General features: G+C 45.8%; 1 protein-coding gene across 1 annotated transcript in view; it reads left to right on the top strand.

Annotated features, from left to right (window-relative positions):
- Positions 1 to 612: 612 nt before the first annotated feature.
- PDLIM1 (PDZ and LIM domain 1) overlaps positions 613 to 24,725 on the top strand; it is a 45,814-nt gene continuing 21,701 nt past the window's right edge. Inside the window, exons 1-4 of the mRNA XM_060126888.1 lie at positions 613 to 822; positions 16,611 to 16,762; positions 17,843 to 17,927; positions 21,735 to 21,934. Of these exons, the coding sequence (XP_059982871.1) occupies positions 727 to 822; positions 16,611 to 16,762; positions 17,843 to 17,927; positions 21,735 to 21,934 (533 nt within the window). The 5' untranslated portion in view covers positions 613 to 726. The remainder of the gene's footprint in view (positions 823 to 16,610; positions 16,763 to 17,842; positions 17,928 to 21,734; positions 21,935 to 24,725) is intronic.

Below are 24,725 nucleotides of genomic sequence, written 5' to 3'. Positions count from 1 at the left end.
CGCACTAGAAAAGTTCCAGTGTGCGGTTTTAACACGGGGAGCCTGGGCGACGGTCCAGTTACACCACGGACAAGCTGTGTGGCTTCTGGCAGGTCTTCTAACCTCGGCCGACCCAGTTAATTCATCTGTAAAATGGGGCTATAAATGCCCTGACTGCTTCATATTTTCAAACGATATCACTCGAAAGCACCTTTGAAACATCGTTGTCGTTTACAATAAAAAAAATGTGAAAATGGAGCTGACCTCAAAGGGATGACTTTGTACAGCACTTCCAAACTCTTTCAAAAGCGCCAAGCTTTGTCTCCTTCGAGGTCGCCGGAACCTACTCGCCTCTCACCTAGCGCCCGCGGCGGGGCTGGGAGTGCAGCCGGGCGGCGGCTGGCGCGGGAGGGAGGCGGCGCTGGGGGCCGGGGCGGGGCTGCTGAAATCCCGAGCCCCCCCGAGCTGACCCCAGGCTCTTTCTGCCCGACTCTTGGCCAGGCCCTGTGCGGGCGCCGGGGCGGGGGGCAGCTGCGGGCCGCGGGCGGGAGGACAGGCGTGGCAGGCGGCCGCGACGCGGCCTGGGCGGAGCCGCCCCCGCCCTCCTACCGCCCAGCTCCCGCCCGCCCCAGGCTCCCCGGGCCCGCGCCGCGCTCTCTTTCTCCGACAGCTGCCGGGGAGCCCAGCGCGCTGCTCTGCGTCCTACCCCGTCTGTCCCCGGGAGTCGCCGACCGCCGTCGCCGCGCCATGACCACGCAGCAAATAGCGCTCCAGGGCCCGGGACCGTGGGGCTTCCGCCTCGTGGGGGGCAAGGACTTCGAGCAGCCTCTCGCCATTTCCCGGGTAAGAGCAGCCTGGGACGCGTGGGGAGCGGGGCCATCCCGGGCTGGGGAGCGGCGTGACCCAGAGGGGAGCTGGGGCGGCCGGGGCGCCGCGGGCGCTGTCGGAGACGGCGGCTTCCGGAGCCCGGGACGGAGCCGGGGCGGCCGGGCGCAGCCAGGTGCGCCAGGTGCGCCGAGCGCTTTCCGCGCACCTCGGGCCCGCAGCCCCCGCCGCGCTTGCCGGACCCCGCGCTCCCAGGCGAGCCAGCCGGCTGCGGAGCACCACTTACCGCGTCCGCGGGACAGAAAGGCGCAGTTTTCGTGCCTTCGCTCCGGAAGCGTGGCCGGCGCGTGGACGCGCTTTGTCCGCGGGTGAAAGGCTCAGGGTCCCCACAGATCCCGCAGGCAGAGAGGTAGCGCTTCCCCGTCCTAAACAAGCCGCAGAGCGGCGGAAAGCAGTTTGGAAGTAGCAGGAACCACCTGGAAAGTGAGGTGGAGAGGATGGGAAGTTTACTGGGGCGGGGGCGGGGAGGGCGAATGAGGTTAAACGCAACTATCGAAACAATTAGTTTCTTACTCTTTGGACTTGATCCACGGCCAAGTTTTACCTCTCTAATGTCTTTTGGAGAAATGGCGGGATTTTGGAAACAGACCCACCCGTATAAACCCTCTTGGACATTCCACTACTTCGCGGGAGATGGCCGTGCCATATTTCTGCCTGGCATTTCGGGATTACCAACTGATCGGCCCTTTTCCCCCATAAATAGGGCTGCGGTGGGGTTCCCACCTTATGTGTTTGTCTGGGGGAAGTTGGTGCTTGAAAAATTCTCAGAGGGTCCTCATCTGTTTGGAAGGGCCCAGGTTCAATCGGAGACGACCAGGTCCATGATCCCCAAATAAAGCGGAAGCCCGAGGGAGACCCAGACTCACTGTTTGGAGGCCCAGGCTTTGGTCATCTTGCTAAAGGCAAGGTTGATGTCCCACTGAGAGTTGCCACATTCAATGTGCCACCAAAAGGCGGGCAAGAAATTTATTTTGAATGAAAAAAGGGAGCGCAAACACTCTCTGGTACCCAGCTTTTATAGGCCTATCATTCCATTCTTGGGCTCATCTGTTTGCTGAAGATGACCCTAGACCTGCCTCCCCAGCCATCTGAACATTCCTCCTTTTTCTTAGAGGGGGAGGGTGGAGAGGGAAGGGGAATATCTCTATGGGTCTTTTTGACTTAGGTGCTTGCCTCCAGCCCCCGAAAGAATATGGTGGGAGGCGCAGGAGGAAAAGAATTGGGGCTTCCTCTTTGGCTTCTCTCCAGCCACAGTCCTACCCACATTTCCTTGCAGGTGGGCCCTAGTGGAGTGATGTCTTCTCTGACCATCCCACTCCCAAAAGGGGCAGGTGCTACAGTTCTTAGGCCCTGTCTTCCACCTGCTGTCCCCAGGGGACAACTTAGATTATTCTTGCAGGTACATGCTGTCTTCCCAGCCACCAGCCAGATTCCTCAAGTGCAGAAACTGTGCCTTCCCCAAATCTGGACCCCTGCCCCCAAGGCTGGCACCGAGCTGAACCTGGCTGTGCCCAGTAAATCTTTGCAGGTTTATTAATAAATGCTTATCCAGGGAAGGCACATTTAGACTCGCTTACCTCATAGTCCATTTGTCCCCACTCTTTTGTGTCTATAATTAACCTGTCAGCCGGCTCAGCTTCTGAATTTATGTATGACATGAAACCCTTTCTTAAGAACTGGAGAATATGGCTTCCTCCAAGGAGTCGGAGCTGGAGCTGGAGGGACAGAGTGGGGGTGATTAAAAAAAAAAAAAAGAATTGAGAATATATTGGCCATCTATTAAAAGGGCAATTACTGCCTGCCATTTTAGCTGGTTTTAAAAGACTTAATGCAAGTGGCCCTGTGCAGGAATGATGGTATGGGGTGGAAAACACAATACTGTGAATTCTTTAGTTTGTACCCTCATCTGTTTATTTTTTTATTAGCACATGTCTCATGAGCATATAGCATATTCTAGAAACTATACAGCAAAGCCCTGGAGTCCCAGAAATGAAGAAGACATGGCTCCACTCTCAAGGTGTTCATGGTTTAGTGAGGGAAGCTAATCTTTATAACGCCCTGGGTTGTGCTTTAATTGAAAAGTGAAAGTGACTCAGAGGAGGTGACATTCTCTTGCTGACAGTAATTTACCTGTTTATTCATCTCATTATTCCCACATGGAAAAAACGTGGGCCTCCTAACTTCCTGGGAATGGGAAAGTCATTGTCATAAAGGGTCCCTGAGGTAGCTGTCTGAGATCTCGTATAGGTCTGATTTTTGCTTACTTGAGCTGTACCTGGGGTGAGTCTTTTACTGTCTGTGGCTGCCTTTTTTATCTCTGCAACGGGGATAACTCCAGCCATTGGCTGTGAGTTAAGGTATGTGAGATTGCTCTGTAAACAGTGAACAGTAGTGAGGAGGTGTGAGCATCCGCAAAGTTATACAGACGTTCTGGTTGGTAGGTGTGCTAGATTCATCATTCGGGGCAGATACAGTTTGCTGTGGTTTTGTATATGCAGACTTTGAGTCTCCACACCAAAGCAAACCATAAAATTAGGCTGGGAAAGGAGTGCCTTTTATTTAAATAGCTATGTTTGCTTTCTCTTGCATGAATTATTCTGGTATTGGCTTCATTCTTTTGTCAATCTACTAAAGCTCCTGAATATAACTCTGTAATCTTGTATACTTGAAATTATTTCTTTTTTATTGTGAAATTAAAAAGTCATAAACTAAAAATGCACAGCAAATGCTTATAAAGTAAAGACCTGTAGAGTTACCACCCAGGTCAAGAAATAGAACATTACCAGGACCTCAGCAGCTCACTAACCTACCTCCTTGTTTTTAGCCAGTTTCTGAACAGAAACAAACAGAACACATTTGTGTGTGTGTGAATAGCTGCTTTTGTTCCTCAATATTTTCATCTTTGTTATTGTGATACACTTAAAAAATTTCAATCCAGCTCTCCAACTGTGAATGGACGTAAACTATCTTTCTTCCTTTTACCAGTTTCTCATTTAAGCCTCTACCTTGGACTCCCTGAAGTCCTCCTTGGACTCCTGACACATTTGCAATTGTTCTCTGAGATTCTTTTTCTCTGTCAGTTCCTGCTCCAGGTCTACAGTTGTCTATCTCCTTGAGTTGTGGTATGTTTTTTTTTCCCATGTCAATTTCTTATTTCCTCTAGTTGCTTTCCATGGAAGTCTTCAGAGAATCCACACCCAGGCCAAAATTGCTGCGGAGTTTATGTTGACTGTTTTTCCTCTCCCAGCAACTGACAAAAGGCAGGAAGGGGCGGGGCCAGAGATAAGGGGATGCTCTCGGTGGGAGGAGTTGCTCATTTGCCTCTTGAGTCCTGGGGAAGCCTTTGCTAAGAGCCTCTGGTTTTCGCTCAAGTGTCCTAAGGAGTGTTTAATAATGGATACTCTGTAGTCACAGGGTCTTTTCTGACTTTAAAGAGTGTCATTTCCAGACTCAAGTAGGCTTGCATCATGTCCTTAAGGTCGAAAGAGCAGGGCTTATCTGTCAGATTGTGAAAAGTGAGAATTGTCCATAAAGGCTCATTATGCATTAATGGCCCTTGCTCTGTACTCCCTCATTCTGTGAAATTGATCACCTGGGAAATATTAGCTGCTCCAGCTGATCTAAGGAGAGGAGGAAGAGGATGAATTACAGGGAATGGCTTGAAAGTGAATGCTTGAGCCTACTGGCATGAAATTCACCAAGCCATGTTATGTCCCTTTGACCAGAGACCCTGTCCCTTACCTAAAATCCTGGATGCCAACCTTGCTGGCTTGTCTTTGAGGAGGAGAGAGCGGAGAATGGTGTTAAGGTATTGCAACAGGGCAGATAATTGAGAGGACGTTATCATTTAACCACTGAGATCACTCTCCTATTCTGATCAGGACTGGGGAAAGCACCAGAATTGCTCTTGTGCTGGGACTAGTTAGGAGTGGCTTCCAAGCTGTGCTCATTCCCTAGGCCGTACCTTGCCATTGCTCCCTGGAGGAGAGGAAAAGGAGTATTCTTTGCCTTTTACAGGGGAGAAGCTCAGTGCCCATAGATTAGGTAATTGGTTTGAATTTACAAATTTTTTCAATGAAGGAACTACTTATTAACTTCTTTGTAAAGGAAAAGGTAAAGGCTCATTTAAAAATGAGCAAAAGGCTATGTCAGAAAATTAATTTTTAAAGGATAATTTGACTTCCAGTATGTCTCAGGAGAGCCTGGAGAAGCTTCCAGAACTTCTGTATGGTGCCTGGTAGAGTGTCCAGGGCAGGAACTCAGGCTGAACTCCAGTCCTGAATACCACACTGGGTGACCCCAGGTATGTCACATGCCTTCTCTGGGGCTCAATTCTCTGTAAAGATAAATAAAATAATAAGTAAACCAGTGGTTTTGTACCCTTTGAATATGAGGGCCCCCCTTTTTTTATTGTTAAAAAGTGTCCCAACCTCTCATATGACATTAATTGTACCTTCAACCACCAGTTGATGAGAAAGCATAATATGAATTCAGAAATGTTTTCAGATGAATTTGGGTTGTGTTATTCATCTGTGAATATCTATGCCCAAATGACTCTTACGTTAATCACAAGAGCCTCCATTTACACTTGGAAGATTTGTGTGGGACTATTTGATTGGCTTGCAGCAATGACCATAGTTAAACTGTATATGACTTTTTATATGCCAGGCAGTGTTCTAAGAGCTTAACATAGTCTTTCAGTAATCGTCACAAGTATCTTGTGAGGTAGATACAATTAAGATACCCATTTTATAGATGAAAAAACTGAGCCATGGAAACATGAGGTACTTTGCCCTTGTCATACCGTAGTGAGTGGATAGAACTGGAATTTGGCTGAGTGGTCTGGCTTCAAAGCCCATAGCCTTAACCTTTATGTCATAATAATGTTTTAACAGTAGCTAATATATTTTGAATGGCTACTCTGTGCTAGGTGTGCACTTGCATTATCTTTTTCTGTACTCCCCACAACCCACGACACAGGGACACAGGATACACAATACATTACAGTAAATTGAAGAGCTGGGATTTGAAGCCAGACAGATTGACTCCCAGGCCAGCTTCAGCCACAGTATTCTGCCCCCTGATAAGCTGTAACTGTCAATATTTCATTGATAATAATATTACCCAGCACCCAGGTCTGAGAAGTGCTAATGGCGGGGCAGTCATCAACATGAGGGGCAGGACTCTCCTGGGCTCCTCACCCCAGAGGCCCTCATGCCCATGGGGGTTGGCTGGGTTGGCCTCAGCCTGAGTGCCCCTGGAGCTCAGAGCATCCTAGAGAGCAGCACCTCCCCTTCCTGTTTCTCCTGAAAAGCTAGAAGCCACGGCCCCACCTGGGAGAACTGACAGACCAGCCGCAGGATTCCATGGCCGTGGGGGCAGGGAAGAACAGAAGAGCCGAGGAATTGGACGCTTTGCCAGAGAAAAGCCTCTGTAGGTGGCCAGGAGGGGATTTGGGGGCAGTTTTTATGGCAAATGAAGATGACCAGGGAGAGGACAGATCCACCTTGCCCAGCCAAGGATGGGCCTGCCAAGTGGCGGCCAAGTCCAGAACAAAATGTACCCATGAAAACCTCAGACGAGGAAGGTAACTTCCGTATGGCACTTAGCGCCCTGTGTGATTGTTGATACTGTTACTAGCGCCGACGTGGGTGACGTGGAAAGCTCATCTGTGACTGAGGTCCGTGGTGTATTTTCATATGTGTAGTACACTGCCTTCTCAGCAAATGCCATAAACATGAAAAACACCTTTCCGAAGAACACTCTGGTCTTGTAGGAGGCCAGGTTCTTGATCAAGGACTCGGCCTAATTTTAATAGATAGGACTACTCATGTCTATCAGATAAGAAGATAGGACATAGGTATGACCTATATAGGATAAAGTTGTCAAATGCATACAGATAAATAAAATTCAGGTGATGCAGCAATGATTTACATCCATTTCTTTAAAAAAATTATATAAAAAATAAAAAAAAATACTTACACTTCCACAGCTGAACGTGATCAGACCCTATGACCCAACAATTCTCCTAGTTAACTGGTCAATAGAAATGTGTCCACATGGCACCAAAAGACATGTCAAGAATCTTCAAAGCAGCACTGTTCACGATAGCCCCGAACTCGGAACAGTTCAGATGTCTAACAACAGTGGAATGGAGAAATAAATGGTGGTATATATAAATGTATTTATAAACGTATAAATAATGATATGAAACACTGCAGCCATGAGAATGAAGGAATTACAACCATGCACAATGACATGGATCAGACAGGCAGACATGATGTTGAGAGAAAGAAGCCAGACATAAAGCATAAATACCACGTCATTGCAATTATATAAGATTAATCAGGCAAAATTAATCTATAGTGTTAAAGGCTGGGATCACAGTGACCTTTGCCAGGAGGTGAGTGATGGGAAGGAGGCACGAGGTAATGTTCTGTTTCTTTATTTGGTGCTGATTCCGTGGGTGCGCTTCCTTTGTGAGAATCCATCCAGCTGTTTATTTACAATTCGTGTCCTTTTCTGTATGTGTGTTATGCCTCAATAAAAAACTTACATAACAACCCTTGTGCTTATTGTAAAAGATCAAATAATATAAAAATGTGGACAGCGCAAGGTAAAAGCCTTCCAACACCTTTCCCCAATCTTACTTCTCAGAGGTAGACACTGTTTAACGGTTTGCTGCAAAACTTTTCAGACATTTTTCCATTCGTGTAGCATTTTTAAAAATCAAATTACCATGTCATGGTGAACTGTTTGGATGTCACTGCTTTGTACTTTCTGCCTTATTTTTAATGCAGCAAATCAAGAATTAAAGCCATCTTGATGTCATGGGAAAATGAGGTCTCGGTATCAGCCTGATCTAGGTTCAAACCTTGTCTTGTCCCTATATTAGCTGTATGTCCTCAGGCAGGGTTAGCCTCTGAAACCTCAGTGCTCTCATTTGTAAAGCGGGAATAATAGTCCTTGTCTTCAAAGGTTGTAGTGAGGATTAAGATGATGTCTAGACAGAGCTTAGCACTATGGCTAACACATAGAAGGTGTCAGTATACAGTGGTACTATTAAAAAAATATATTAGTGGTAGCTACTGTGTATTGAGTGCTTATTATGGGCCAGACATTGTTCTAAACTCTACAAATGAAATCTCATTTAATCCAGCAACAAATGAGGTTGACCCTATTATAAATTTTATTTGACAAATGAGGAAACTGAAGCAATGGAGAGTGTAACTGCCCAAGGTTATGTGTTTAGTGAATGGTTAGGATTTGGGTTATGGGTGGTTGTTATTGGGGCTGTTTAAAAGCACACGGGATTCACTGGGACTTGTATAGGGACCTTTGAGAGACTGATGACTTCTTGATCAATTAGTCAAAGTATTCTACTTTGCTATCTGCTTTTTAATTATATTCCTACCTAAGAAATGATGGTCTTTCAGACTAAGAGCAATAGGTCTCTTTGATCGGCCACCCCTTAGCGTTAATAGCTTCCTTTTGCAGCGAGTGCGAAGTGAAGCTGGATTACGGCATAGCTCAGCTACTTGAACCTGAACTACTTCATTGCCTCATTTTCTTAAGCAAATGGTTATGGAGTAACCAAGAACATTTTGAAACATTCTTAGGGTTTTCAAGCCAACTGCATAAGCTCATACAGCTTCTGTTTCTATAATGTGGCTTCAAAGTCTGTGCCATAGCCTGGGCCCACAAACAAACTGAGTCAGAAGTCTGACCAAGGAGAGTTCAAATTCCGCATCTAAGTGGCATACTGCAGGGGCGGGGCTCTGCTTTGTCATCCAGCTCAGAGTCGTTTCAATTTATACCTAAATAGGGACTTCCCTGGTGGCGCAGTGGTTAAGAACCCGCCTGCCAATGCAGGGGACATGGGTTCGAGCCCTGCTCTGGGAAGATCCCATGTGCCGCGGAGCAATGAAGCCGGTGCACCACATCTACTGAGCCTGTGCTCTAGAGCCCACTAAGCCACAAATACTGAGCTCGCGTGCCACAACTACTGAAGCCCATGCACCTAGATCCTGTGCTCCGCAACAAGAGAAGCCACCGCAATGAGAAGCCTGCGCACCGCAATGAAGAGTAGGCCCCACCCACCACGACTAGAGAAAGCCCGCACGCAGCAACGAAGACCCAATGCAGCCAAAAATAAATAAATAAAATTTTTTAAAAAATTTATACCTAAATACTTGGACACAGCCATTAGTTTGAAGGAGGTTGTCCCTAAAGGTGCATGGCACTGAGATTGAACGTGAATTCCAAATTTCTTTATTCCAGTCTTGTTTGCATAATGTTAAAAATTATTAAGTTATCATTTAATATTAATACACCCAACTTGTAAGGTGATTTATAGCACCAAAATACATGGCTACAAAATTTCAAACAAAAGAACACACACCATAAGATGTAACAAAAAATTGGGGTCTTCCCTGGTGGCGCAGTGGTTCAGAATCCGCCTGCCAATGCAGGGGACACGGGTTCGAGCCCTGGTCCAGGAGGATCCCACATGCTGCGGAGCAACTAAGCCCGTGCGCCACAACTACTGAGCCTGCGCTCTAGAGCCCGTGAGCCACAACTACTGAGCCCGTGTACCACAACTGCTGAAGCCTGTGCGCCTGGAGCCTGTGCTCCACAATGGGAGAAGCTACCACAATTAGAAGCCTCCAGCAACTAGAGAAAGCCCGCGCACTGCCACGGAAGACGCAACGCAGCCAATCAATAAATTAAAAATTTGGAACATAGAAGAAGAAAGAGATGTGCCAGGACCTTTCAATGAGGTGGTTTCTGTAATTGCATACTACATTTAGCTGTGAGTTTTCTGGTGGAGGCAAAATAGGAACCATGTTAAGTTATTTAGGCATCTGGAATGAAATAACTTCTGCAGTACTCCATTTGCATTCAAGGATGTTGACCAGTGGTGTAGGGGATTTTTTTTTCTTTGTTTTGGTAAGAGATAGGAAAATACTATTCTAATGGATGTTTCTTTTCTTTTCTTTTTTTTTTTGGCCTCGCCCCACAGACGGCATGTGGGATCTTAGTTCCTACCGGGGATGGAACCCCTACCTGCTGCAGTGGAAGCGCAGAGTCTTAACCACTGGACCTTCAGGGAAGTCCCTGGATGTTTCTTTTAAGGGCCTTTCATGCATTTTAATAAGCCTTGAAGTTGTCTCTGGAGGCGCTGAGATCTTAGATTCTAAGTATTTTTTGTTTACCTGGTTAACTTCGTTCAGGGAGACCTTTGGGGAAAAAAGGCTGGTCAGCATCTCCCTTGATGTTCCCAAACCTAGTGAGCATCAGAATCTTCCGGGAAGCTTTAAAAAATAAAGATTCCTGGGTCACACTGTGTAGACCAGGGGTCCCCAACCCCCGGTCCTCAGACCAGTATCTGTCTTCAGTCTGTTAGGAACCGGGCCGCACAGCAGGATGTGAGCCTCATCTGCCGTTCCCCATCGCTCGCATTACTGCCCGAACCAACCCCGCCCACCCTATCTGTGGAAAAATTGTCTTCCACGAAACCGGTCCCTGGTGCCAAAAAGGTTGGGGACCGATGGTGTAGACTCCCCTCAGTAGATCTTAAGTAGGATGTAGAGATCTATTTATATTTTTAAAACCTGAGGGGATCTGATGACCAACTTGTTCGGGAACCATTGCCTCATCCTTGCCAGTGTCATTTCCCCCTGAGTTATTGGGGAGCTAGGTCAATTTCTGGTCTGAAGTTTAGATGCCAATTCCAAGGGTCAAGGTTAACAACATTCTGTGAACATTCAGGAAATTGACCTGTATTCCTGTCTGCAGAATAAAGTCAGAGAACCTTTGAACAGGGACAGTTTTTCCCTTGCGGGTGTGGGGTGAGGCTGCTTCAGAACGGTTTAAACTGTTTGACAAGTATTTGGTTAAAACCCCCATCTCTGTCAAAAGAGTGGCAATACAATTTATCATCCAGACTGAAACACACTGTTGAAAATGAAATGGGGTGCTTTTGATAATTAAGCTGGGAAAATCTGTTACCATCCTGGGCAAACCAGGGTGTCTTGTAGTCCTAGTCATAAAACATTTCTGCATATAATTTTTTAACTAAGTCAGTGGTCACAAGCACATTTGCATGAAGGGGTTCGGAGACAACATAAAAGAGTTTTGACTCGAGGGTGAGGTAGTGGAAAAATTAACAGCTGCAAGAAAGATGCTAAATGGCAGCTGGTCACAGGTTTCTGTGTTGGGGGCAGTAGAGCATGGTGAGAACTGACAAAATGGAGAGTGTCTGCCTCAGCTAAAGGGGGCAGAGTAATTTAAATTTTGAAAAGCCAAGATTGTAGACTGGATTCATTTCATGGGCCTCCTCCAGCTTTCAATCTTGAGCTTAGGGAGTTAAAGGAACCCAATCTGGCTGTCAATCAAACACGTAATTTTAAGTAGAAGTGCCTTTGGACAAGTTCTCTAGGGGAAGCCAGCCTCAGAATGGCTGTCCTAGAGGCTGAATTGTCGACCCCTCGAATGGGTCTGCTTCTCTCAACTGCCATTAGGGAATATCTGACAAATACAGTCACCTTAGTCTCAACAGAGCTAGGGCTCATTGGTTGTTTCTTGGCAGTAACTGGGCAGTTGAGTCAGAGGCTATGTTTAAACTCCTTTGTTGTTCCCCATTGTTTTCCAGATAAAGTACAGTCTTGTTAAAAAGAAAATGACAGAACTCTTACAGCCTGGTCTATTTTTACATCTCCAGACTCCTCCCCTTCCTCTCCCTTCACTTCCTGTGTTTTATCTGTGCCAGTCCACGTGCTATTCCAGTAAATTGCCATGCTCTTTTCTGCCTCCTGTAGTGCCTTTGCACAGTTTTAAGCAATGCCTCCTCCATGGAGCCTTCCCTGATTTCACTTTAGGCTCCCATTGCCTCTTTACTTGTTTCTAGCATCAGCTGTTGTACATACCTGTCTGCCCCAGGAGATTGTGAACTTGACAGTGTGCTCTGCCTGAAGCATTTCAGGTAATCCTCACAACAGCCATTCGATGCCTAGACTGTTATCACCCCTGTTTCATAGGTGAGAAGAGTGAGGCACACAGAGGTGAAACATCCCACCCAAGGGTACTTACCTCACAAGCACCAGAAACGGGACTTGAACCCTGGTCATCTAACTTCAGTAGCCACATCTTAATAAGCTACACTGTCTTTGAGAATGGACTTAAGGAATGTCTATCTGATGAGTGAGTGAATGAAAGAAAGAGGTAACAGAGGAGGGATAAAATAGGTATATGCCATAATACGGGGGAAGAAAGTCATCTTTTCATTTGCTGTGGCCAGAGGGTATGCATCCAGTTTTGTATAAAAGCAATATTTAGTTATTTAGATGTAAATCGAAGAAAGTGGGAGAGCCACATCATAGTCCTATTCTGCGCCATTTAGAAGTGACATTCTATGAACCTTCTTTTGTGTTTAGAAGTCTGACGGCAGTGCACAGGCTTTAATGATGCAGTATAGGATGGATGTACAGATTGGACTCTGAGCAAAGTGTCTGCCTGCAGGGGCAAAGGGTGAGAGAGGCATGAGTGAATTCTGCAGAAGACGGCAGATTGTTCATTAGTGGAAATTGTGCCTAACCACATTTATTCTCAGGCATCAAGAGTTGTGTGATCAAGTTGTCTGGTCCCTGGGGAAGAAGGCTGGAAGAGGGTTTTTGAGAACGTCCATTGAACAAATGGGCCTGTCCCTTTGGAGGAGAGTATAGGACTTCTGTTCTAGAAACTGAAGCTGATTCCATTCTGAGCCGGTTCTGATGGAATTTGACGGTCAGGAGGAAATCAGAACAGACAGTGGGGCGTGCTGGGTTAGGTGGACTGACCTCGGAGCCCCAGAGCCCGCCACTCACCAGCTGTCAACCCATTCCTCCACTTCCTTCTCCATGAAGATGCAAATAATGTTGGCTACCTGATAGTATCTCAGGAGGACTGGGAAATTCTACCCTTGCCAAACAAACTGTGTTTGACACATAATTAGCACTCATTAACTGATAAATACTGCTATGATTGTGATGAATAGTTAGTGTGCAGTAAGGTTTGGAGTCCTCCATTCATGATGGGAACTAACCAGAGTTGGAGACACAGGCCTTCTGTCCTGAGGGCTTTTCAGTTCTGACTTGAGTATTTTATAAGGGGAGGAGTTACTGGCCCCCAGCTCAGCACATACCAATGGAGATGGTTGTCTGATGGATGGCGAGTGGCACCCAGGCCTTGGCAGGAGTTTGCGACACTCCAGTTCCCTGTGTTGAAGGCCACAACAGATGAGTCTGCTCAATTCTGGATTTCTCTTTGGCTCTGACAGTTGGGTTTGGAGCCTCTGCTTGTGGCATTGTGGTAAAGCAGAAGGGGAATGGAATTTGGAATGAGGGAATCTGGTTTCAAGTTCAGGCTCCAACCTTTAGCTGTGTGAACTTGAGTCAGTCACAGCTTTTCTGAGTTTCAATTTCCTCATCTGAAAAATTATATGTTGGTGGTGAGGTCATCATCATTATTATCTCAACTAGGAGAATGTTTGTGAAAGAGCTTTGTAAAACGCAAATCCCATAATTTGTTTAAATCCATTTTCCCCCCAGAAATAGACAGCTCATAAAAGAATGTGGACTTTATTTATATGTGATTCCATCTGAGCCCCACCTAATGATGTTGTCTTATAACTTTCTGAGATTTCCTTTGGCTCCCCATTAATTTGGCTTAAAAAATAAATCAGACCAAAAGATAGGATGGCCAGGCCTTGATTACTCAGACTCAGGGCTCTTAAGACTGGTTCTAACTTGTCCAGGATCTGTTGGGATGTACTTAGCAGAAATGCCTCACCTCCAAGACAGTTGGAACCAAATGCTGGAAATTCCAGAGTTCTTAGCAGCTGAGCATATGAAAGTAAAAGGAAATTTCTATTTTCATTTTCTCAGGCTTTTTGCCCCCCACCGCCCCCATCTCCTCATTTTAGTTTTGTGAGTGGTCCCAGTCCAGGATAGCAATGCTGGGGAAAGTGATTATTTGATTCCTTTTGAAATAGTCATTTTTTTAAAGGATGGAACGAAGCAGCATGATTACCGCTAGATATTTTGGATTCAGTCACTCATTGGACAAATATTTATTGAGCACCTACTATGTGCCAGTCACTGCTAGGCACTGGGGATACCACAGTGCATAAGGCAAACAAATCCTGCTCTCCCACACCTTACTGTTTAGTAGGCTCAAGCATTATGTAAACAAACCCACAGAATAGATTTACAAACCTAACTGACAAGTGCCGTGAAGAAGAGAGTGTATAAAAATGTTGACGGGGTGGGGGGGGCAGGGGGAAGGTTGACAAGGGATCTAACTTATTTTTATTTTATTTTTTTGCGGTACGCGGGCCTCTCACTGTCGTGGCCTCTCCCGTTGCGGAGCACAGGCTCCGGACGCGCAGGCTCAGCGGCCATGGCTCACGGGCCCAGCCGCTCCGCGGCATGTGGGATCTTCCCGGACCAGGGCACGAACCCGTGTCCCCTGCATCGGCAGGCGGACTCTCAACCACTGCGCCACCAGGGAAGCCCAAGGGATGTGACTTAGATTGGAGGATTCAGGAAAGTCTTCTGTGAGAAGGGTCATTTAAGCCAAGAAGTTAATCAGGTAGTGGCTGCAGCAGGTGCTAAGGCCCTGAAGCAGGAAAGAAGGCAGGAAGGCCCCTGTAGCTAGAGCTTAGTAGGGGAATGGCACAGTCCTGAGGAACCTCATTAGTGATTCCGGATTTTATCCAAGGGGACTTCTTTTTAAGACCATGAGAGTTGGTCCTGATAAATGAGTTCAATCAGGCTGTTCTCCCTGGAGACAGAGTTTGCCAACCCAGAACCATGGCTCATCCCAAATAAAGTGATGCTTAGGGCCATTTGTAAAACAAGGGGTCTGTGTTGTTCTTTAGAAAAAGCAAAATATACATGAAGTCACACCAGGTGAGTCTTCTCGGGAAGATGGGCAGAAAATGAGAGGAAGTTGTCTTTATGGCACGTACTGGTTGACTCAGAACTAACTCCCCGAAGTCAAATGAAAGGAGTGTGGCCTACGCTCGCCTGTATAAAATATCTTTTCCCAGTGGCTGCATTAGAAGAAGATCCGAACCTTGGATTGGGGGCTTTTGTTTTCTAAAGGCCAGATCTCTGGTAAACAGATGATGGGAAAGCCAGAAAGGAAGGTTAGGAGGTCAGGATCTCTGCACTGGTTTCCACATCCTGCTACATTCCAGGAGAGTTTTGCCTGATAAAGTCATAGCATGTCTGAACCGGAAGGAACCTCAAGGATCAAGTCATCCACCCCTTGTTTTGTGGGGATAGGGCACTGATGGGGGGATGGCCACGACAGCAGCCACCACACTAGCCCACCTCAGAAGGGTCAGTGTTTTCCGTTTGGCGAGGGCTGATTGGAAACTGGCTGTTGAAAACTGCATCAGACACGGAGGCTCAGGACATAAGCCTTGTGTCCTGATTTGATGTCTTGAAAGGCCTCTTACCTGTGGTTCAGCCTTACGGAGATACTCAAATGTTCATAAGATCTTCTTCACTGGGCTCCCAGGGGTCAAGGGCCTTCTCCAAGGTGAGGCCAGAGCCCTGTGGGTGCTGGGAGTCTGGGCGTACTCTGCTCCTGGAGGGCTTGGACTTCTCATCAAGGAAGGTCTCTTAATGTCAAAGTCATGGACTGACCTTGGGATAATGGTCCTCTTTTTAGTATACCTTGGTTTAGAAAATACCTAATAGGAAAAATCATCTCTGAGGTTAGTACTACTTCAAAATGAGTTCATACTTTGGTCATCACGATAGCGTCTATTCACTTGAAAGATAGTTGTACATCTCCACGTGAAGCTTGATACTTATTCAGGTCACGTGTAATGCTCACCAGGCAGATGAATTTGATGACCCATTGCAGTCATTGGCTGGCTTCCCCCAAGCATGGGTTGCCCATAAATTTGGAACCACTGGTTTTAGAAGGACTGGCCTGTAAATCAGCCACCCAAAGGGGCTAAACCCTAATAGTCAATTTCCTGGCTGGGAGGAAATGAACCAGTATAAACCTATACTATTGTATTTTAAAATATTCTTTGTTGCTTTTTTCAATTACAAAAGTAATTCAAGCTCATTGTATAAACCAAAAACATTACAGCAATGTAATACTGTGAAGTTTGGTATGCAGTATCTCAATATTTTTGTGTGTAAATAGCATATTAATTGTTAAGATTTTTATAGAAATAGGATGTTTCTGTACATAATGTTCTCTAAGTGTGTGTTTTTTTTAAATTGGTGACTTATTTTAGGGAAGCAGCAAGAGACAGTGGGAAGAACATTGGGTCTGCTTTAGGGCTTGAGTCCTGGCTCTCTATTACACTGTTGATAGTTGGATGACTAGTAATACAGTAATGTATCCGTTGGGTGATCCCAGGTAAGTCACAGATCTTTCTAAACCTCAGTTTCTTGGTATCTAAAATGGGGACCAATATAGGGCCGGATACTTGCCTTCCTTTTTCACAAGGTTATTGTAAGGATCCAATGAGATGGCATATAGAAAAGAACTCATTGTAAACCATGATGTATTACATAACTATAAAGGATCATTATTACTGAAACTTATGATTTTAGCCTTCTTTCCTTTTTAAATGCTTTGATCCACATTAGTGAATACTTAATCCAGTGGTAATTTACTCAGTGGTTTCCTTGGAGACAGATGGTAAACTAAGCCAGCTCTCCTCTCCTTTTTTCCAGGTCACTCCCGGAAGCAAGGCTGCTACAGCTAATTTATGTGTTGGAGATGTAATCACAGCCATCGATGGGGAAAATACCAGCAATATGACACACTTGGAAGCTCAGAACAAAATCAAGGGCTGCACAGACAACATGACTCTCACAGTAACCAGGTGAGGCCCGTGGAAACACTCGCTCATTTCTGGTTGCCTGGAAGCTGCTTGTGGACAGGGACTACTTCACCTGTTTCAGGATCCCCTACCCACCAAGCTCAGTGCCTTGTATGGTGTAGGCAGGCAGAGGTCTGTGGAACTGAAATTTCAGGTTGCTCATTTTCCTCCCTAATTTTCACAGTGCTCTTCATAGTATGGGCATCTTTCTCTAAGATATTTGCATTTTCATTTGACCTAACACAACTAACCAAAATTTTGAGGTAGTGAAATCAGTATAATGAAATGAAAACCATCTTGTACACTTCAGAGCCCTACCCCCATGGGAGGTGCACTATTACTATCCCCTCAAAAGCACATTTATCCCTCATTCTTGTCCCCATTTCTATCTCAGTCCACATCTTCTCCTTCAAGACATTCATTCATTACAGATTAATTGATTTTTTTGATCCATTTACCAACACATTGAACAGCTCCATCTTGTATATATCTGGCCTTGTGCTGGGCACTCTGAAAATAAAAAGATAAGTACAAATATTCTTTACCCGTAAGAGTGAAAAAATGCTACGCTAATGAAAACTGAGACACGACCTAGAGAGTTGCTGTGTGAATGGTACAAGGAAATCCTTTCCAAGCTCAGAAAAGGAGGCATCACTTTTGTTTGGTCCAGATACACTTCACGAACAAGTTGGTTATCTGGTCTGGATCGGGAACACTGGATGAGATAGAGGAGCTTGTTCCGTCCTGAGCAGAGGTGGGGCGGCATCAGGCACGCCCAGGAGCATGGAGGAGGCCGGTGTGGCTGGGTCAGCGGTACAGAGCGCAGTGGGGGAGGATAAGGCTGGAAGAATGACAGCAGCTTGGGAAATCCCTCAGGGCTGAGCGCTCACAGCCATCAGACATGATGTCATGAGGTTGGTGCTTCCGAAAATCATACTGATAGCAAAATGGAGGGGAAGGCGCGGGCAGAGTGCTAGTTCAGAGGCTAGCAGTCGGGTAAGAGGGGACACTTTCCCACTCTGTGTTTAGTATATTTTATTTATTTAGCATGCATGAAACAGCAGCTTTGTCAATCTGTTGCAGATCTGAACAGAAAATCTGGTCTCCTCTGGTGACAGAGGAAGGGAAACGTCACCCATACAAGATGAATTTAGCCTCTGAACCCCAAGTAAGTACTTGCCCACCATGGCCCTTGCTGTCAGCACCCAGAGGCCTTTCTGCTTTTGACACCGCTAGGCACACTCCCGTTTTTCCTGCCCTGGAGGCAGGGGATAGGACGCAGGGGGAGGACCCTCCGCTGACACTGCTGGGACCTGGCTCTTGTTTGGTTCTTCCCGTAAGGGAACTGTGGGAGGAAGGGGCTGGAAAACCCCAGGGCAGTGACGCCAGGGCCTTGGCTGGACACAGCGGGTAGGAAGGGGATACGGGAAGCGTGTGGAAGCTTTCCTGTGCAGAACAGGGTGGCAGAACCACGGCAAAACAGGGGTGCTGACTCAGCTCATTATGGATTACAGATGCAAATGAATCATGCCAGGGACAAAAAGAAGGCCTAGAGCCTAGAGGAACTACAAGGAAATTTAGTAGTAAACCCAGACATACCCCGCCCCACCCCGGGTCCCGGGTCCTACTGCCTGGTTTCCAAGAGCCTTAGGATGGGAATCTCTAGTTTTCTTACAATGAGATCTTAAAATTACTAAAATAAAGTGGTAGTTCATATTGGAAAATGTGATAGGGAGTCAATGCACAATTTGTTGGCCAAATAGAATTTCCTGGATGGGAGACTGTCCTGAGATCCCATATTTGTACATAATAGATTATAAGCGATTGTATTTCTTCTTTAACTACATCTCCTAAATTATCTACAATGAATGGGTAGTCTTTAGAAACAAGGGGAGAAACGTAGAGAAGAATGTTTAGAACATCTTTGTAAAATTCCTCACTCCTGATATGCTACTTTTTGTTTGTTTGTTCGTTTTGTTTTTTTTCTGATATGCTACTTTTCACAAAGTGTGTCTCTCGGATAAATTAATGAGTTGTTAGTAGGTAAGTCAATACTGGCTTTTGAAACTCCTTTTAGACTGGTTTGTGGTTGTTATACATTTAGCCCCAATTGAAGATTTGAACTTTAATTTTTTTTTTCTAAATTTGGGACACTGTTTCATTTTTATGGTGTATTGAGGTATAATCAAAAGATAACATATAGCTCGTTACCTTTTATACCTAAAACAGAAACTTGTATGAAATTGAACTCACTGGGTACATTAGTGTGGGTAAATTGAGTGGTTGTATGTGAATGGTTATTTTCTCAAATGTCTTCCATTAAACTGCCAGAAATGCAGTCACAGAAAATTTTTCCCATTAATAAAAATAATATTTAGTCCTAAGAGTCACTTTAAGGATCATTTTGCATCTGGCATGTCAAAACTGACATGACCATATTATTCTGTACAGCCCCTCTAAGGAAAGTTCATGAAATGGCATTCAGTCTATAAACTGGCAGTTGTGCAAACTAATTTAAAACATGCCACAGTCAATTCCAATTTCCTAGGGAGTTCTCAGCCACTTCATTAGATTTACTATAAACGTTGTTTTAATGCGTAAAGTCCTTATATGTTTTATAATATGTAAGGAATGATTTTGTTTTAATGTGGTCTATCTAAAATCCTAGTTTCCACTTCAGTCAGGCAATGCTTACCTTTTAGTTATACTTTTTATATGTATTATACTTCAATTTTCATCTTAAACATATAATCTGAGTACCTATATTAATCTTTTGAAGGTAGTTTTCTTCAGATTAAAAAAAAAATCTCCAACACTTTAACATCTAACTTGACTATACATTTCTTTTGATTCCAGTAATTCTTTGTTCATATGAAAAACTTCCCACCTCATTTTTCCAAAATCTTCCACTTCCAGTCATTCTAAAACAGAGGAATGAGTAAGAGCAGAGTTCATCTATAACTAAAGGATTTGTTCATTCATGTAAGGCTAGCCCACACCCCAGCTTATCTGAGGTCAGTGTAGTTACACACCTAGTTTATATTTCCTCATTATTGAGTTTCCTTGGAGACATAAATACAAAGCCCAAACAATGACATCATCCCTTCCAAAAGGCAGGCCCTGAATTAACCGCCTGACTTCTGGAAAGACCAGTATTCACATGGGGTTAGAGATACTCCTTTTATATACAAAACAGATACATTCTTAGGAGATTCTCTATAAAGTAAAAAATCAGAATTTCCAACTTGCATTTTCTACTGACTTCCATTCTAACTGAAAATGTGTTTCTATGGAAGGAGAAGGGAATGACACTGTGACTGTCTGCTGTGTGCTGGGCACTGTGCAATGGCTAAGAAAGAAGTATAACTTGCCCAAAGCCGAGCAGGAAGCAACAGGGAAAAAACTGAGCCAAGACAGAAGTATGAGGGCTCTTCCCTGGTGCTCAGCATCCTAAGATGCTCCTAAGGAATTGCTGTGGGGAAGGAGAGAGGAGGAAGGAATTGCAGTCCTGGCTGCCGCTGTCCACCTACCCCACAGAGCTGCAGGGTAGCCACTGACGGGGGCCAGGGTCCCAGGCCACCCTTCGGGAAGTCTGCTGCCATTAATGACCCCTTCTTATTCGTTGGGGTAGTTGTGCCGAGGAACGTACTTAACCATTCTTTGATTACTGCTGAAGTTATTTTCTTAACTAATTATACTTCCCCTTTGGTGAACGAGCTGTGTGTACTGAGCTTTTTTCCAACGTGGATAAAGTCAGCTCAACGTAACGTATACAGTAAAACCGCACTGATTCCGACTTGTTGAAGAGGGAGACTATCTGAATCATCATAAACACATTTTCATGTTGTCCTTTAAGTCAGTACACAGTGAATTAAGCTGGTGGTTTTCATCATCGTTTTCTAAGAAAGTGTGAAAGACTTGAAGGTTTAGTGAAGAAAGAGAGGAAAAAAAAAAGGAAGGGCAGTCATTCTGGGCCTGGGTGTTAACAAGGAGTATAGGATTCAGGAGGATTTCTGGGAGACCCAGAAAATAGGACGCACATCGAGTTTGGTAGGCTGCACAGAGTACGCTCTCACCTGCGAGCAGAGTTTGAACCAGAACACCCATGCGGAAAGCATCTTGCTAACTGAGTCATCAGAAAAGCCGTGATCTTTTTCAAAAGGCGAATATTCGTTTAAAAAGTTTTCGGGGGTGTTCTTAAAGTAGCTGCTAGGTGTTGCAGCCGTAGTGATTATCCACCAAGTCCTAGCAGTCCAGTGTGGAGGTGGAGGTGCTTCCTCACATTACAGAAAGAGGGGAATGAGCACAGGAGGAACTCAAAGTCCTTTCCTGCAGCTCCCCCTGGGCACCGCTCTGTAGCAGGTATCCCCCAGCCTTCCATCTGATCAGCCTTGGCCTTCTCTCACACAAAACACCAGATCAGTCATTCCCCGTTAGCCCCTTCTGCCAGCGCCCTGAGGCTTCTCTGCCTAGTCAGCAGCTGCTTCACTGGTGACACAACCCTCTTATCTTGCTTCTCTAAACCGCTCCTTCCTGGGGAATTCATCTCCACCTTTTATCATCTCCTGCTCCGCACCAAAGTGATGCCAGTTCCTCTCTTCCTGGTACTTAATCCCTCTGGAAATGTGCCCTGAAAAGGGTGTTTCAGCTCTGACTTGGATCCTGACAGCCCAGGGCATCAGGGGGTGTCCTGCCCAGGGGTACCCAGCAGGAGATCAGGCTCTGCTGGGCCTCAGGGAAGAACCAGGAGGCAGAGCTGACGGATGAAACTGCACACGTGCCTGGCTCGTGCAACGTCCTGGGTCTTGCCCTGTGTCAGGTGGGTTTGTCAGAGCCCCTCAGCTAGTTTGGCATTGAGCCAGGGCCATCATAGCTCATTGGAACACCTCTCTCTCCCTGGCACTCAGCCTGTACCGTCCATCAAGGGGTGCATATTGGACACCCCCCTGATTTCTCCTCTGATCTCTGCCCGCAGGAGGTCCTACACATAGGAAGCGCCCACAACCGGAGTGCCATGCCCTTTACCGCCTCACCTGCCTCCAGCCCTGCCCCCAGGGTCATCACAAACCAGTACAACAACCCAGCTGGCCTCTACTCCCCTGAAAACATCTCCAACTTCAACAATGCCTTGGAGTCAAAGACGGCAGCCAGCGGGCAGGAGATGAATGGCAGAGCGTAAGTAGGCCCGTGCAGTCCGCTCTGGGCCAGTCCTGGAAGAGGCTTTTCACACCAGGACAGGCTCGTGCAGGCAGCGGGGAGAAGGTTCAGCCACTAGCCCTGGGAGAAGAATGCCTACTCTAGCACAGTTCTTTCTGTGTTCATTTTCCTCATCTCTAAAAAGGGGGTAATACCACCTGCCTTGTGGGGCTGTTGTAAAATAAGAAGTAACCTGTAAAATGCCAGTACCGGGTCTGACACACCAACTGAGTATTCACCGAGACCTATGTTATTATCATCCTGGTTTCCGTGGTCATCGTCGTCTTCTAAGTGACCATCTTCCTTCCTTGACAGCTCTGCTGCTTCCCAAGAAACTCTTCAGTTTTTATAGTTTGGGCTTTCTGCTTACGATCACCATTTGGTCTGAGCGAGGGAAGAGCACCTGAATGCAGTTTTCGGTGAAGCAGTGTTTGCCTTTTTCCCTCAAGTGGCCCAGTAGAGATAATAGAAAGAAGTCCATGAGGATATAAATGTGTGTCTGTTAGAACAGGTTCAGATCTGGGGCAGAGGCAGAGGTGGGCTTGCCCAGGGGAGAGGAAGGGTTGCAGGTGGCTATGGTGGAGAGGTCTAAGGAAGCATCTTGCTTAGGGCTGGGGAGGCCTGTCGCCTTTGGCCACAGCTGCCTCTAAGTCTTTATCCAAAGGATCCTCTGCATCTTCCCAGCAGAGGGGGCCCAGAGTCGACTCCCTCCCAAACACTTTGAAGATGAATCCAGAAACACTGGGAATCTCACAGCCCATGGTAGAGAACTGGGTTTGATGACAGAGAGTAAGAGATGGGATCAGTTGTCTGTGGTGGAAAACGGGAGGGACTAGGGCACGAGTTACCACCTCACATGCCCAAAGGTGGCAGGGAAGATAAGGACTCAAGGACAGAGCTCTGAGTACAGACAAGGGGGAGCAGAGCGACCCGTGGCGGCTGGACAGTGCATGCCCCATCCAGAGGGGGAACCACTCCTTGGCTCCAGCCAGACACCACACGCAGGCCTGGGATTCCCATTTCTGATGATTCATTTCATCAAACCAGAAGGCAGAGAGCTTTTCATCTGAAATCCCCTGATTTTTAGATGTTGCTGACAGTCAGACTTGTTGGAATATACCATGTGCTCCAAACTTGTCTGATCTTGGAGGGTCTTTTCCTCTTGGAACCCTCAGTTCTTTTTTTTTTTTAATTGAAGTATAGTTGATTTACAATCTTCTGTTAGTTTCAGGTATTTATATGTATAAAGTGATTCGGTTTTTTATATGTATATATATATATTTTTTTCAGATGCTTTTCCATTATAGGTTATTACGAGATACTGAATATAGTTCCCTGTGCTATACAGTAAATCTTTGTTGTTTATTTATTTTATATATGGTGGTGTGTATCTGTTCTGTACTCTTAATTTATCCCTCCCCCCTTCCCCTTTTGTAACCATAAATTTGTTTTCTATATCTGTGACTTTGTTTTGTAAATAGATTCATTTGTATTATTTTTCAGATTCCACATGTGATATCATATAATATGTCTGACTTACTTCACTTAGTATGATATTATCTAGGTCCATCCATGTTGCTGCAAATGGCACTATTTCATTCTTTTTTATGGTTAAGTAATATTCAGGGGTGTGTGTGCGTGCGTGCGTGCATGCGTGTGTGTATCACATCTTCTTAAACCAAACGCCTGTTGATGGGCACTTGGGTTGTTTCCATGTCTTGGCTATTGTAAATAGTGCTGCAGTGAACACTGGGGTACATGTATCTTTTCAAATTAGAGTTTTCATCTTTTCTAGATATATGCCCAGGAGTGGGATTGCTGGACCATATGGTAGCTCTATTTTTAGTTTTTTAAGGAACCTCCACTGTTCTCCATAGTGGCTACACTAATTTACATTCCCACCAACAGTGTAGGAGGGTTCTCTTCATACCCTCTGCAGCATTTGTTCTTTGTAGACTTTTTTTTTTTTTTACTTTACTTATTTTTGGCTGCATTGGGTCTGTTTGTTGTTGGGTCTTTGTTGCTGCATGAGGGCTTTCTCTAGTTGCGGCGAGTGGGGTCTACTCTTCGTTGCGGTGCACAGGCTTCTCATTGTGGTGGCTTCTCTTGTTGCAGAGCTCGGGCTCTAGAGCACAGGCTTCAGTAGTTGTGGCGCATGGGCTTAGTTGCTCTGTGGCATGTGGGATCTTCCTGGACCAGGGCTTGAACCCGTGTCCCCTGCATTGGCACCAGGGAAGTCCCTCTTTGCAGACTTTTTGATGATGGCCATTCTGCCTGGTGTGAGGTGATGCTTCATTGTAGTTTTGATTTGTATTTCTCTAATTAATGATGTTAAACATCCATTCATGTGCCTGTTGGCCATATGTATGTTGTCTTTGGAGAAATGTCTATTTAGGTCTTCTGCCCATTTTTTTTTTTAAAGGTGCACTTTATTTTTTATTATTATTTTTTTTAAAGTAGTTATGTATTCAGTATTTTTATTTATTTATTTTTGACTGTGCCGGGTCCTCCTTTCTGCGCGAGGGCCCTCTCTAGTTGCGGCAAGCGGGGGCCACTCTTTTTTTTTTTGTGGTACGCGGGCCTCTCACTGTTGTGGCCTCTCCCGCTGCGGAGCACAGGCTCCGGACGTGCAGGCCCAGCGGCCATGGCTCACGGGCCCAGCCGCTCCGCGGCATGTGGGATCTTCCCGGACCTGGGCACGAACCCGTGTCCCCTGCATCGGCAGGCGGACGCTCAACCACTGCGCCAACAGGGAAGCCCTTCTGCCCAT

Source organism: Lagenorhynchus albirostris, chromosome 16, assembly GCF_949774975.1.
Source record: "Lagenorhynchus albirostris chromosome 16, mLagAlb1.1, whole genome shotgun sequence".
Classification (NCBI taxonomy): Eukaryota; Metazoa; Chordata; class Mammalia; order Artiodactyla; family Delphinidae; genus Lagenorhynchus; species Lagenorhynchus albirostris.
Note: the sequence above shows the minus strand (reverse complement) of the source record. Positions and strands in the feature narration are given on the sequence as shown.